At 36.5% G+C, this 13,383-nt stretch overlaps 2 protein-coding genes across 3 annotated transcripts in view; one reads left to right on the top strand and one right to left on the bottom strand.

Moving 5' to 3' along the window:
- Positions 1–688: 688 nt before the first annotated feature.
- Positions 689–5,322, bottom strand: irx5b (iroquois homeobox 5b). The gene is made up of 3 exons (XM_048159611.1): positions 4,830–5,322; positions 3,770–4,178; positions 689–2,931 (listed from the first exon to the last, which is right to left on the bottom strand). Exons 1-3 carry the CDS (start codon positions 5,049–5,051, stop codon positions 2,417–2,419), a joined length of 1,146 nt encoding a protein of 381 aa, XP_048015568.1. The 5' UTR covers positions 5,052–5,322; the 3' UTR covers positions 689–2,416.
- A 3,208-nt stretch (positions 5,323–8,530) lies between these two features.
- The window catches only part of LOC125247832 (protein HOS4), a 109,151-nt gene continuing 104,298 nt past the window's right edge, over positions 8,531–13,383 (top strand). For both annotated transcript variants that reach the window (XM_048159338.1, XM_048159339.1), the window contains exons 1-2: positions 8,531–9,063; positions 9,792–9,841. In XM_048159338.1, coding sequence (XP_048015295.1) covers positions 8,943–9,063; positions 9,792–9,841 — 171 coding nt within the window. In that variant the 5' untranslated portion in view covers positions 8,531–8,942. The remainder of the gene's footprint in view (positions 9,064–9,791; positions 9,842–13,383) is intronic.

Consider the following 13,383-nt stretch of genomic DNA (forward strand, 5'->3'; position numbering starts at 1 on the left):
CTGCCTGGCTCATCAACGGCCTGTTAGTTCCTTCTCACTATGCAGGAAAACACTCCCTCAGACCCCATCGATCGGCTCCAAATCAATGCTTTTAAAAGCCTTACATACCCTTTAGTTAAGAGCAAAAGCGTGCATGCTTCAAAACGGCCCACCTATATTGATTAGGGTGTGGAATGAAGAGTGGATGAGCTTTTCACAGATTTTCTCTCACTCTATATGGACTATCCAGTATTCACAGAATTAAACTTATCACACACTTCTAAAAATAAAAGGTCTAAAAGAAGGGTTCTGATGTGATGCCATAGAAAAAAACATTTTTGGTTCCCCAAAGATTCCTTTTACCAAACAGTTCTTAAAAGAACCATTTATTTGAGAGTGAATAATACTTAAATAGCCTTCCACTATTAAGAACATCTAGTGAAAAGATGGAAAAGATTCCATGGATGTTAAATGTTCTTCATCAATGCCAATAAAGAACCTTTATTTTTAAGAGTGTATGAATTTTAGTAGACATTTTCACACACACAAAAAAAAATGGCATTACATTGTCAAGTCTTTATACACTGTAAAAAATTATTTTCATGATTTATCACAACATTTTTTCTTTTGTCAAATCAACTTAAATAATTAATGTTGTTCAGATAACATAATATTTAGAGTTTCTGTTGATTAAACCAATCGCTTTTATTGTATTAACTCAATTTTTTTCATTTCAATTAACTCAAAATATTGAGGCAACCAAGCAACTTGCTTTTTTAAGTTAAACCTTTTTTATTCTTTTTAAATTCTTTTTTTTTTTTACAGTGTATATGAGACATTACATTTTTGAGAGCAAAATTTATCTACAAACTTGTTTTGTTGTAAAGTAATCAGATTTTTCTTTTCACATCCCTGAAAAAAAGGCTAATAATCCCTGATGTACTGTATCAGATTTTGATACCTTGCCATTTAATCTATATGATATGTTAAATGTTCTTAAAATTACAGATAGCAAAACATCGCCTCTGTAAAAGAGGTTAAAGCATATTTAACAGCTGGCAATAACAGAGCTAGATGAAAGATATATTAGAAACAAACATCTGCTGTGCGGTCAGAACCCATTTTATAGCAATTACTAGTGATATTTTGTGTTTACACCTCTGGAAACGAGATAGAAAGAAAACTCATCTCTAGCGGCCCTAAACCCCCCTTGTAAAGCAATGAAAGGATAAAATGACTGCGTTGAATGTGACATTGGTCACAAGATGATTGGATAGTTTGGATAGTTTCGACAGAGCTTCTTCAGTTACAAAGCTTTGAATTCAGTGAATTGTGAAATAGCATTGCGCTGAGTATAAATATACACCCTAACTTTAGAATTTACTGGAGGGATTAGAGAGCTTTTCAAGTCCCTGCAGCCTCTTTTCATGGTTTTGTGTACAAAAACGTTGTATTACCCCTGTAAGCCACGGGGCCTGAGTCGCTTCTCTGATGTTTGTTGATGTCGGACTGCGCTATTCGTGCAGAAATGGGGAATCTGTGGTAATCCTGTCATTCTTGCAAAGAGTTTACTAAATTTTGAATTTACACATTTAATACCTTTTAAAATGGTCTTTGAACATTTTTAGCCCCTCGCTCTTTCCGCATCACAGGAAAAAAGCAACACACGTTTCATGAGAAGATGCTTTATGGAGCATAAATTTAATATCTCCTCCACTTAAGAGTACTGTCCCATAATCCCCCAGCAATAAATGTTGACTTGTGCTATTTAAATTTACAATTTATCCTCTGTATTATGCCCAGGAGGCCACGGTTACAGTTATTGAGTGTTTTCTTTGAGTCCATGTAGGTGTAGCACAGTTGTGAGCAAATCAGGAAGGCACTGCACACTTTCTGTAAAGAACAGATGATAGAAGAATCTGTAATGGGTCAAAATATAAAGAATAGCTTTTTAGCTGAATTTTCTTGACTGATATCTTCAGACCAGAGAATGTCATGATACTGGACCTGATGCCAACCCTGTAGTTCCTCTTCTGTAAGCATATAAAAACAGCTCTCGCATATCTATTTCAAAATCTCTGGTGTTATTTATGTGTTTAAAGTTTAAAGAGAACATATAATTTACTGGGCACAAACAAAACCACTGACCTAGAATAAGCATTAGCAAATTTGCTTGAAAAATGATTTTCCCCGTCCTCCATATGACAGGTTAAGATCTAGCAAAATCATTTTAACAGCTGATTGAGATTACAAAAATGTTTTAAATTAGTACCTCTTGCACAAATATTTTACAATAAAGAAAAAGAATATTTCAATACCATTTCCTTTTTAAATATTAAAAACTTTCGTGTAAAGTTCAGAGAGCGCTTTATCGGAGAGTTGCCGTTCGCCATACTGAAAAATCCCTTTCAAAACAGAAATAATAAATATAAAAGCACTAAATATTCGGCCTCCTGTGCTCAAACGTGAGTTCTTTACACATCTCCTGAGTCAGTCTGCTGTCTCTCGCTCTGTGTAACACAGCCTGATTAATTCCGTTTGAACCGGCGCCGTTCAGGTGTCCGAATGTGCCGTAGTTCGTGAATCCCGCGTAGAACGGAGAAGCGTAGTATAAATGTCTAGGGGGGAAGGGGCATTGCGCAGGTGACCCGGCGGGCGATAACGCCCCAGATGTTTGTGACGGTTCGTCACTCCCCTTATCCGACGTAGCGATTTCAGCAAGAGACCACAGTTTGGGTTTAGGGGTCGGGTTTGCAGAATGAATGACAGATGCGGCTTTGCAGGTTTCACTGAGGGGCTTCTTGGATTCACTCCTCTCGTTTTGGGGAGAGGAGGTCGTGGGCACCGGAGACTCGGAGACTGTCCGATTCTCCTCTTCTTCACAGTCGATGATGACACTATCCGTCGCGTCGTCCTGATCTTCCGCGCGGTTTTCTGTGCAGTCATCGCCAACTGCGACGGAACGACAATAGTGTTAGAAAGGCGTGAGCGTTATAATGATATCGCTACTGATAACACTAAACAACAACAGCCAAACAGCTTCTATAATATGTGCACAATAAATGTTGTTATGTGCAAATTATGTAGCCTATAGCCTACTAGCTACGGGCAAATAAAGCACTTTTCCCTCCGAATCAATCAAGTTATTAAAAATACAATAAAAAGTATTTTAACTATTTTTGTGAGACGTTAAAAGTGCGGGAAAAAACATGTAAAATTTGTCAGGAAAAAAAAAGGAGCCATTAAAAGCATGCAAATCTAGATTTTGTTTTATTTGTTTTAAAATATTGTAGCATATATATTATAGGCCTATATAAATATTCTGTATGATTTGTTATTAAAGACAAAGTGGTTTAACCAACATACAGAGATTATCTTATCATCATGTGACAAGAAAAAAAAAATGGTAATGGTATTTTTACAGAGGATCCCTGGCCTGTTTGTCAAGGTCATTTATTTATTTATTTATTTATTTATTTATTTATTTTAAAAATAGATATTTATAGGCTAATTTGTAATGAAACGACACTAAATATAAAAACGTAATATTTATGACTCAAAAGTTCCTGACATGTAGCCTATTATTATTATTATTATTATTATTAAAAATGCGGCTTTGATGAATTTTACTGTCTTTTTACTTGATGTTTAATCCACAAAAGATTTCTTATATTTGTCACTGACATATGTTCAACCATAATATTTCATTTTAAATAAAACATATGCCTACGAAATATAGTAACAATACAACCACGCGCACACATAACAAAAAAAGGAGGAAAATGAACACCTGAATCTTTGGTCGTCTGTGTTGTTTCGGTTGTTTTGAGCGGTTCATCGTCTTCATCATTAATTTTCTCTAAATCAATACTATCCTCCTCATCCTCATCCTCGCTTCTGTTCCGCGGCGTCCATGTCATTTTGTTCTCTTTTTTCAGTCTCCTGCGGGCGTTGGCGAACCAGGTGGACACCTGAGTGAGGGTCATTTTGGTGATGATGGCCAGCATGATTTTTTCCCCCTTGGTGGGATAAGGGTTTTTCCTGTGTTCGCTGAGCCAGGCCTTCAGGGTGGCGGTGGCATCTCGTGTGGCGTTCTTCCGGTAAGCGGGGTCTCCAAACGGGTACGGGCCCAGGGGACCGGCGTACGGGTGATAGCCTATAGAGCCAGTCATGCCTGGAGAATGGTCGTATGGGGAGCCCTGGGCAAGGAATTAATAAAGATGACAGATTAGCAGACTAAACTAAATCTGTTTTCCATGATGAACTGTTAGTCTGTTTATACTTTTTTTCTGCTACTCTTAAAATGTGACATGCGGGTGCTTCTGGGGTATTTAGTTTTTAACCGCATAATGTGATGAGCGTGATAATAATGAAATTTAATCTCACTTAATAAATTCGATTTACACAAAGATATGAGGCATATTAATATGAAAGCTCCCCACAACAAAATCTGTAAGCGTAAGCAAAAATAAATGAAAACATTTAGCCTAATATTCTGAGAAATAGAATATAAATTCCGCGATTAATGCACACTATTCGTTAACTATATTTTCCCAATTAACAATACGCTAAGCGACAACAGAAAGTGCGAAAACAAATGTTCTTTGATAAAGGGTAAAATAATAATAATAATAATTTTGGCGTTGTCAAAAAACACTTTGTAGATACACGTTTAAAAAAGCATAGTGAAATAGGCCTGCTAATAGTTATAATTAATATAAAGTTCTAAGTGTAGGCACTGGCGTGCTGACAATCATGATATCGTGATATAATAGCTAATCATAATAAAACACAGTGAGAAACTCCGGACTGCTCAAATATAGATCAGCTTTATTATGAACGAAACTCACCCCATAAGAAGTGAAGGGGGCTGTGGATTCGGGACTGTACTGGAGTGAGTTGAAGACTGTGGTGTTTGTGAAGGCTGTGGACGCGTACGGGGCGAAAGCAGATCCGCTAGAGGAGCGTCCCAGATCATCTGTCCGCGGTCCCGTGATCGCGCTCGAGCCGAACGGAGGACAAGAGTAAAGAGAGAGCGAAGACTGGTACAAGTATCCTTGTGGAAACGCCATGACCAGATCACTGCTACAGTCTCCTCACAAGCCCAAGAGTCAAGACACTCATCCTATGTGCCATCGAAGGAAAAAATCAAAGATGCGAAGCTTATCAATTCCTGATATAAGGAAATTAAACAGGTCGCTCGCACGAGCAGTGTCCTCGGTAAACTGGGTAGAAGTGTCTCGAGGTCCGCGCGGTTCCTCAAGGAGAGTGGAAGAAAAGCTCAAGCTGAGTTTTCCTGCCCGTCTCTCTCTCTCTCTCTCTCTCTCTCTCTCGCTCTCTCTCCTTCTCCCCTTACGCACGTCTTTTTCACGCGCACTGAAATTCATAAGTGCCTCTTCACTTCTTGACATAAGGCCGTTCACACACGACGCGTTTTGCGTTGCGTTTTAAATGTTCACTTCCTCTAGGGCAACTTTGGTTGCGTCGCGTTTTGCATTTCATTTGGATTTTTTTCAACATCTCTCACCAGTGTAAAGTTAAAAACATAAGTGCAGTTCACACAGGATACATTCTTGAATCCATCGACGTTGTTTGCTGTTAATATATATATATATATTTTAAGAAAATGCACCATGGCATTTGCGACGCTTCTTCCTTCTTTTTTAGCATTTACATTGCCATAACAGGATAAAATTCACCTCATAAATAGGTTTCGAGACCCATGCGTACTGGTCCATTCTGCTGCACCAACTGGTTTTGAAATCACTGTGTGAACAGATCAGATTTAAAAAATAAAAATCCGCTGCCTTGCGTTCCGTCGAACTGGTTTTGGATTTGAGACTGTGTGAACGCCCATATGCTATTATAAAGATTTATTTTATTTTAACATATATCTATTTATTATCATTTACACTTTTTAATGCAATGATGAGCAAATAGATGTATATTAGTTCATTTTTAGATTAGGCCAATTACATGTTTTATTCGCATGTCTACGGACACAGAATTCTGTGGCCCATGTGACAGTGGTAGGCGCTGCTGTCACCCTAACCCTATTAGACCCTTTTCACATAAGCGGAAGTCGTCATAGTTAACTTAATGAGGCTTCATTAAATATATATTTTTTTGTGTTTTCATTTGCACAAATAGCAAAAGAAAAACTCCACAATAGTGTTTTCACAACTTTCAAAAAGAGGAAAATACAGAGCCTGTCACTCATACAGCCACTGTATATATGCATGGTTACTTCCTGGTTTTCATTAAGCTAGCTTGGGTATTTCCGATGAACTGTTAGCTGACAAATGATCATTCTGTACTCATGCACACATTTTTTCCAGCACTTCAAATGTTATTTTATTTTATTATTCAAGTTTTTTAGCTTTTGGAAGGTGAAAGGGTAACAAAAGTACAACATCACAATAATAATAATAATAATAATAATAATACAGGGTTACAGATTTCTACAGGCACAGTTGGAACATTAAAGAAAGTACAGTACAAGACATTTCACCAAGTGTCAATCTATTCACTATTCATATATATTGTTACTGTAATATATATTCAGAACTCTTCTCAAATGTTATTTTTTAATGTGATGACCACAAACATTATTTGTTCATTCTTCTGAGATTGTCCCCATTTGTAACACCGAACGTAGGAAATACAACATTTGATAGAAAACACTTTTATTTAAAAATAAAAAAGTATAACTATAACCATCTATAACCATCAGGTGGCAGCAGAGTAGCATGCATATATTAGTCATTTCCTGTAATAGTTTATCACTCAGTTTTGCTTTTGAATAAATATTAAACATTATAAAATCACTAGGTTTAAAAATACATTTTGTCAATGTGAAGTATGAAGTACTCACATAATCTCTTGAAAAACAATAACTTTTCTTGTGAATTAATTACACAAAGCATAATTAACTAATGTGCACAATAAATCTTTAATTGTTGATGCTTTTTATCCCCCACGTGTGAAAACTGATGGTGGAATTGAGTTTTCGCAATAATATAAGCCAGTTTTCCAGCTGGCTTATATTATTGCGGACGTTCTAAAGAACGCTCCGTGCATAGTCCATTAAGGTCGGAACACATCAAGCTGACGGTCGGCCGTCGGGCAGTTTTTGTTCGTCGTCCGACTAAGTTTTCTCAGTGTGTTTCGCACCGTCGGATGAAGTTGGTCCTCGTCTGCTTTTTTTTTTTTTTTTTTTTTGGCCTATTCGAAAGGTTCAATCGGCGACGGAGCTCGTCGGTCCGTCGGGACATCTGATCGTTCTGATTGGCTGTTCAGATACTGCCACCTGCTGGTTCGGAAAGGCATTTCATCTCACGCAGGCGCAGAACTGACGTGCTACTTGGCCGTCGGCTGTCTAGCGTTGGTTTGGTGTGTCAGGGCAACTTTGGACACAGATGCTGCCGACGTGAGCCAACCCCGCAGTCTGCTTTTGTCGCCACTAGTTCGTCGGTGTCGGCTTGGTGTGTTCTGGCCTTTAGAAGCCTTAACTAGTTTTTTTTTTTTATGCAACGGTAATATAATAGCTACAAAGTATAGTGTTATAAATGTACATACATAAAAAAAAAATGAAAGTATAAAAAAAACTGCAGGATTTACGATATTGATTACGTTAAAACGCGTCATCATAGTCTGTGAAAAGGTCCAGTAAACCTAATCCTATACAACAGCACCTACTACACTGTAAAAAAAATCCCGTTGTTTCTACGGAAAAATACCGGCAGCTGTGGTTACCAGAACAATACTGTAAAAGTGACATCAAACCATAAACATACTTACGGAGTTACATGTGAATTTTACATTTTAAATATGTATATTTAACATTGGATTTCAGTACACTGTAAAAAAAAATCCCAGTAAAATTTACAGTAAAATAACATATTTCATTAACTGATATAATGTTAATTTACCAACCTAATGAAGTACTAATATCTGTTTTGTATCTTTATAATACACTGACAGTCACCAAACCCAGTGGTGATGAGAGTCACATGATGAATCAAAGTTCATCACAAGCAGCTTTTCCACAAGCTGAGGAGGACAATACTAATATATAGAAGGTGCACACAGTGTCATTCACACACACTAAACACCATCATGGTAACATGCATGAAATTTTAAAAATGCAATAAACATTAATTTAACAACATTAGATGTAATATAAAACCCTAATGTACATAACTGATTAGAAAAAAATGAGAAAAACTAAGAAGAAACAGAGTTATTTCAACAAAAATATATCAAATGTGAAGTGTCACGCAGGGAATTGTGGGAATGTCAATTTACGGTTTTTCACTGTAAATTTTACAATGAATTGTTATTTTTCACTTTCAAAAACTGTGAATTTAACGGTATTTTACCGTAAAATTACATTAAATGTACCGTTAGATCTATTACAGTTATTCACCGTATATAGTACAGAAACTTTCTGTAAACCAATTGACAGTTTTTCACCGCAGCATTTTTACAGTCTTTTACTGTTAAAATCACGGTAATTTTTTACAGTGTATAGTCTATACATACACAGTCATATATAGTCTCCAAGTGTGGGTCACAGAATTCGGTGCAACACCGGCAATAAGAGAAAATAGAAATAAAATAAAGATATGCAAACTCAACTACGCATTATAAGCCATATTCTGGAGTGCGCATCGAATGTGTCAATGTGTTTACACTAGCAACGCAACTGAGGCGCCAAACCAAATATGTATAGCCTAGGCCTACTGCTTAGGCTATAAAATGTATTTTCTGGAGTTCTACTCTAATGCGCACACTATTCTAATTATATTCAATTTCCCGCGCCTGCAGTGCCGCTTTTTTGCTTATGAATGAAGCGTTGCGTTATTTGGTGCGTCGCGTTCAGGACGCAGGTGAGTTAATCCTCTGAGCGCCGAGATCCTCTGCTCTGACATGATGAGCTCAGGAATCCCTGCACTATTAACATGACGTCCACGAATCCGACTGAGGCAGACCGGGAATGTTACGACCTCTCCAGCGAAGATGGAGGAACACATGATACTCCTACTATACTCGAGCGATCCGAGACCCAGCCTGCCGGAACAGGTAAAGAAGAGCAGCTGCCGAAATACCTGAAACCGCTCTTTATAAGTGAGCGCGTGAAGCGTGTACATTAAAAATGCTCACATAAACTACTTATCTAGACATCTTATCTAGAAACCTCTCAACAAAACATAAAGGTATCGCTTGAATTCACTGAACAATTTAAACATGCTCAGTGACTAATCTCATTTGCGAGCTCTATTAATAGACTCAAGTGCTTAATGCAGCATGCTCTGTGTGAGAAATGTATCTGAAGTGTATATAAAGCAGGTTTTCTCATTAAACTATAATTCATGCATCAAGCTCTTTAATGCACATTATAATGTATTATGTAGTTTCATAAATAATAATCACTAATACTTAACTAGTTATGGTTAATGCATTATAACACTTGATATACCACTTGAAACTGGGTATTGATGCATGTATATGGGTAAGTATTATAATGCATAATGGATGCAATTCATGAGAACATAACTGATTATAGTGTGTAGACGAATGCATTTTAGTTACAAGCTTTGTCATAATAATTGAAATGCCTGATAGAGTAAGACTGGAATAGTTGTAGAAAAGTTAACCTGAAAAATACTTTCTCTTTTGGAACATTTAAACATTTTATGATCTCCAAACGAGTTTATTATGCATTGACACTCAGCAGTTTTATTTATTGAGTCTTGTTTGCTGGTTTCTTGAGCGTTGTAATGAGTATATCGAATTGTGTTTTCATCTAGATGCCAGTTCTATGAACCAAGAAGGACCTACATGTGCAGTTAAAGAAAAGGTAAGCTCAACAGACACAAGACTTGACAAGATAAGTCTAAAAAAAAAAAGGCAAATATGCTAAGTATATAAACATTTACACTATAAAAATGCAGAACAGCACAATAAGCTTCTCTTTCCAACACCTCGACCTATGGCTTAAGTTTGTTTTGTTGCATGTGCAGCCCCATTCCAACAGCTGATGAACCTCAAAAGTGTTATCTTTCTAAACATATTCATTTGAAACATCTCTCCCCAAAAAGTTATCTGCAGAGATCCATGGTTTTCTGAACTTTAAAGGTGCCCTAGAACCAGTTTTTGCAAGATGTAATATAAGTCTAAGGTGTCCCCTGAATGTGTCTGTGAAGGTTCAGCTCAAAATACCCCATAGATTTTTTTTTTTTTTTATTAATTTTTTTAACTGCCTATTTTGGGGCATCATTAACTATGCACCGATACAGGCTGTGGCCCCTTTAAATTGCGCGCTCCCTGCCCTCCAAACTCTCGACTATAATACAGTGCATTTACAAAGTTCACACAGCTAATATAACCCTCAAATGGCTCTTTACAAGATGTTCGTCATGCATGCTGCATGCATGCATCGATTCCTGTGAGTATAGTATTTATTTGGATGTTTACATTTGATTCTGAATGAGTTTGGTAGTGCTCCGTGGCTAACGGGCTAATACTACACTGTTGGAGAGATTTATAAAGAATGAAGTTGTGTTTATGAATTATAGAGACTGCAAGTGTTTAAAAATGAAAATAGCAACGGCTCTCTTGTCTCCGTGAATACAAGAAATGATGGTAACTTTAACCACATTTAACAGTACATTAGCAACATGCTAATGAAACATTTAGAAAGACAATTCACAAATATCACTAAAAATATCATGTTATCATGGATCATGTCAGTTATTATTGCTCCAACTGCCATTTTTCGCTATTGTTCTTGCTTGCTTACCTAGTCTGATGATTCAGCTGTGCACAGATCCAGACGTTAATACTGGCTGCCCTTGTCTAATGCCTTGAACATGAGCTGGCATATGCAAATATTGGGGGCGTACATATTAATGATCCCGACTGTTACGTAACAGTCGGTGTTATGTTGAGATTCGCCTGTTCTTCGGAGGTCTTTTAAACAAATGATATTTACACAAGAAGGAGGAAACAATGGTGTTTGAGACTCACTGTATGTCATTTTCATACAGATTTTCTAATGTAAATGGACAATATCAAAATCTACACTGTAAAAAAAAAAAAAAAAAGGGCAAAGAAATGTAAAAATATGTTTCACGTGGTAACATCCAAATTAACTGTATTAGTTAAAAGTGTAAAATACAATTTAATATGACATACTTTAAAATTCATTCTTCATTATTCATTCTTAATAGGTAAGACCAAAAAATGCTAGGTTAAAAATAACCCAAGTTGGGTTTAAAATCAGTTTTTTTGGGGTTTTAAGCCAGCCATATATTAATTTTTAAACAGTAGTTGAGTTAAATAAAACTACCCAGCAGGTTGGGTTAAACATTTAACCCAACTGCTGGGTTAAAACAACCCAGTTGCTGGGTTTGTCCATATTTAACCCATCTTGGGTTGTTTTTAACCCAGCATTTTTTTTTTTTTTTTTTTTTTTTTTAGTTTATAATGGATCAGATCAGGTAGAAATAGTGGCACATTTTCACTTTTTACAGTGTGTAATCGTTTGTCTCAGAAGATTATAGTTTTATTCAGAAGTAGTCAATAACTCCAGTGGCTAAATGAACATTGATTGAGGATTATGGTGCATGAATAATGTTCTCTTTCCAAAAACATTATCAGATTTAATGCATCACAGTCAGTTTTATGGTGATATGACTTCATTAAGCAGTTTCTTTGCTCATAAAGATGGATACAGTCAGTTGCATTTTGCTATTTGCTTGTTTATATTATTTTTCAGGAATGTGGAAACATTTAGTGTTATCTACACTCAATAAAAATAAGTTTGTCCTAACAGTGATACATCAACAGTTAAGTTAAAAAAAAAAAAATCTAAAGTGTTAAAAAGTCAACCTGTCCCCACAGTCATGCGAGTAATGGTGCCTGTTTTAGCCAAACATTGCTTGAGTCGTGTTATCAATATCTGTGTTTACCAATTGCTGTTTAATATGGAATTCCTTTCTCCAGTCTTCAAGGAATTCCTCAGTTTACCTGAGCTTTAATACTAGCAAAGATTAGCCCTGTCTTGCTTGTTTCCCTAGATATTTCTCCTGTAAGGTAGTTCTTGTTTGCAAACTCATGTCATTTCCTCTTTGTGGTGTTCTTTTGCCGCTCCTTGCTGAATGAACCCTTGTTTCATCCTGTGTTTTGACCCCAGGTGGATCCTGTGGCTTTGAGCCTCGTAGTATTCAGACGCTGTTGTGGATATCACGTATCAGTAGATGGAAATGGACACATCAAAGCAAGAAATGGATTAACTAAAGTGTCCACAGCAGCTGCAGACTGGACATTGTGACACATTTTTTCAGAGCCTTGTCATCGTGGTATAACAGCGGGTCTAATTTCTCTGTTTATTGCTCACTGCTGTAATAAGCTTTACAGAACTTTAAGGAAGTTGTTTTTAAGTGCTCTTTAACTAAAATGTGGATTTGGTAGAAGTTAAGCTTGTGTGACCAGTGTTGAGGAAAGTTACTTTTAAAAGTAATGGGTTACAATATTGCATTTCTCCCTAAAAATGTGGCTAATTGCGTTACTTAGTTACTTTTTATGGAAAGTAATGCTTTATGCTACTTTTTCTCACCTGGGCTGGGATTGCTTGTTTGTTTTTAAATAACATAAAAAAGGACAGAGGAGAAACAAATGTTATGTTTAACGAAAGTCATTTTGGCTTATTAGTGTGGTTGAATTAGATCACTGAAGTTCAGCAGCAAAGACATTGGTTAATAAAGTGAGATTAAATACATAAAGTATATTTGTGTTATTTAACGTTTAAATGTTGCAGGTTTGCATAATATTTTGAGCTTGCATTTCACTGTTTTTATTCATGTTGAGGAATACTGACTCTGTTTTGCGCAAGTGAGATGAGTAAATGCATTTTCACATTTAGAACGTGATTCTTAGTGCAATTATGAAATCACAAAGGCTGCGGGGGTTTTTTTTTTTTTTTTTATTTTTTATGCGTAGCTTGTCAATAAGGTATGGCTTCAAATGCTAATCCATCTGAAAGCACTGCGAGTTTGAGATGCTTATAATGTACATTTGAAAAAGCAACATCTTTCCAGACATGAGAAGCATTTATTAGCATCTTGTCCAACAAAAGACAACATTTAATAAGATGTTTTTAGTCCAAACTCACTTCATAACGACAGTTGAGCATCCTTCTGTGAGATGATGTGGCTTCTCACGTGTTATCTCTTCTGCGGTAAGGTATATTTAGAGTTTGTGCGCAAGAGCACCCTCTGGCTTTCAGATGGAGATGCATTTACTACTGATCACAGAGCCGTACAGCACTGACAATCTGTGCATAAATTTGCGATAAATCGCGATATATCGTGCAGCCCTAATAACCATCATGTTCACACA

The sequence above is a fragment of the Megalobrama amblycephala genome, linkage group LG15 (assembly GCF_018812025.1).
Source record: "Megalobrama amblycephala isolate DHTTF-2021 linkage group LG15, ASM1881202v1, whole genome shotgun sequence".
Taxonomy (NCBI): domain Eukaryota; kingdom Metazoa; phylum Chordata; class Actinopteri; order Cypriniformes; family Xenocyprididae; genus Megalobrama; species Megalobrama amblycephala.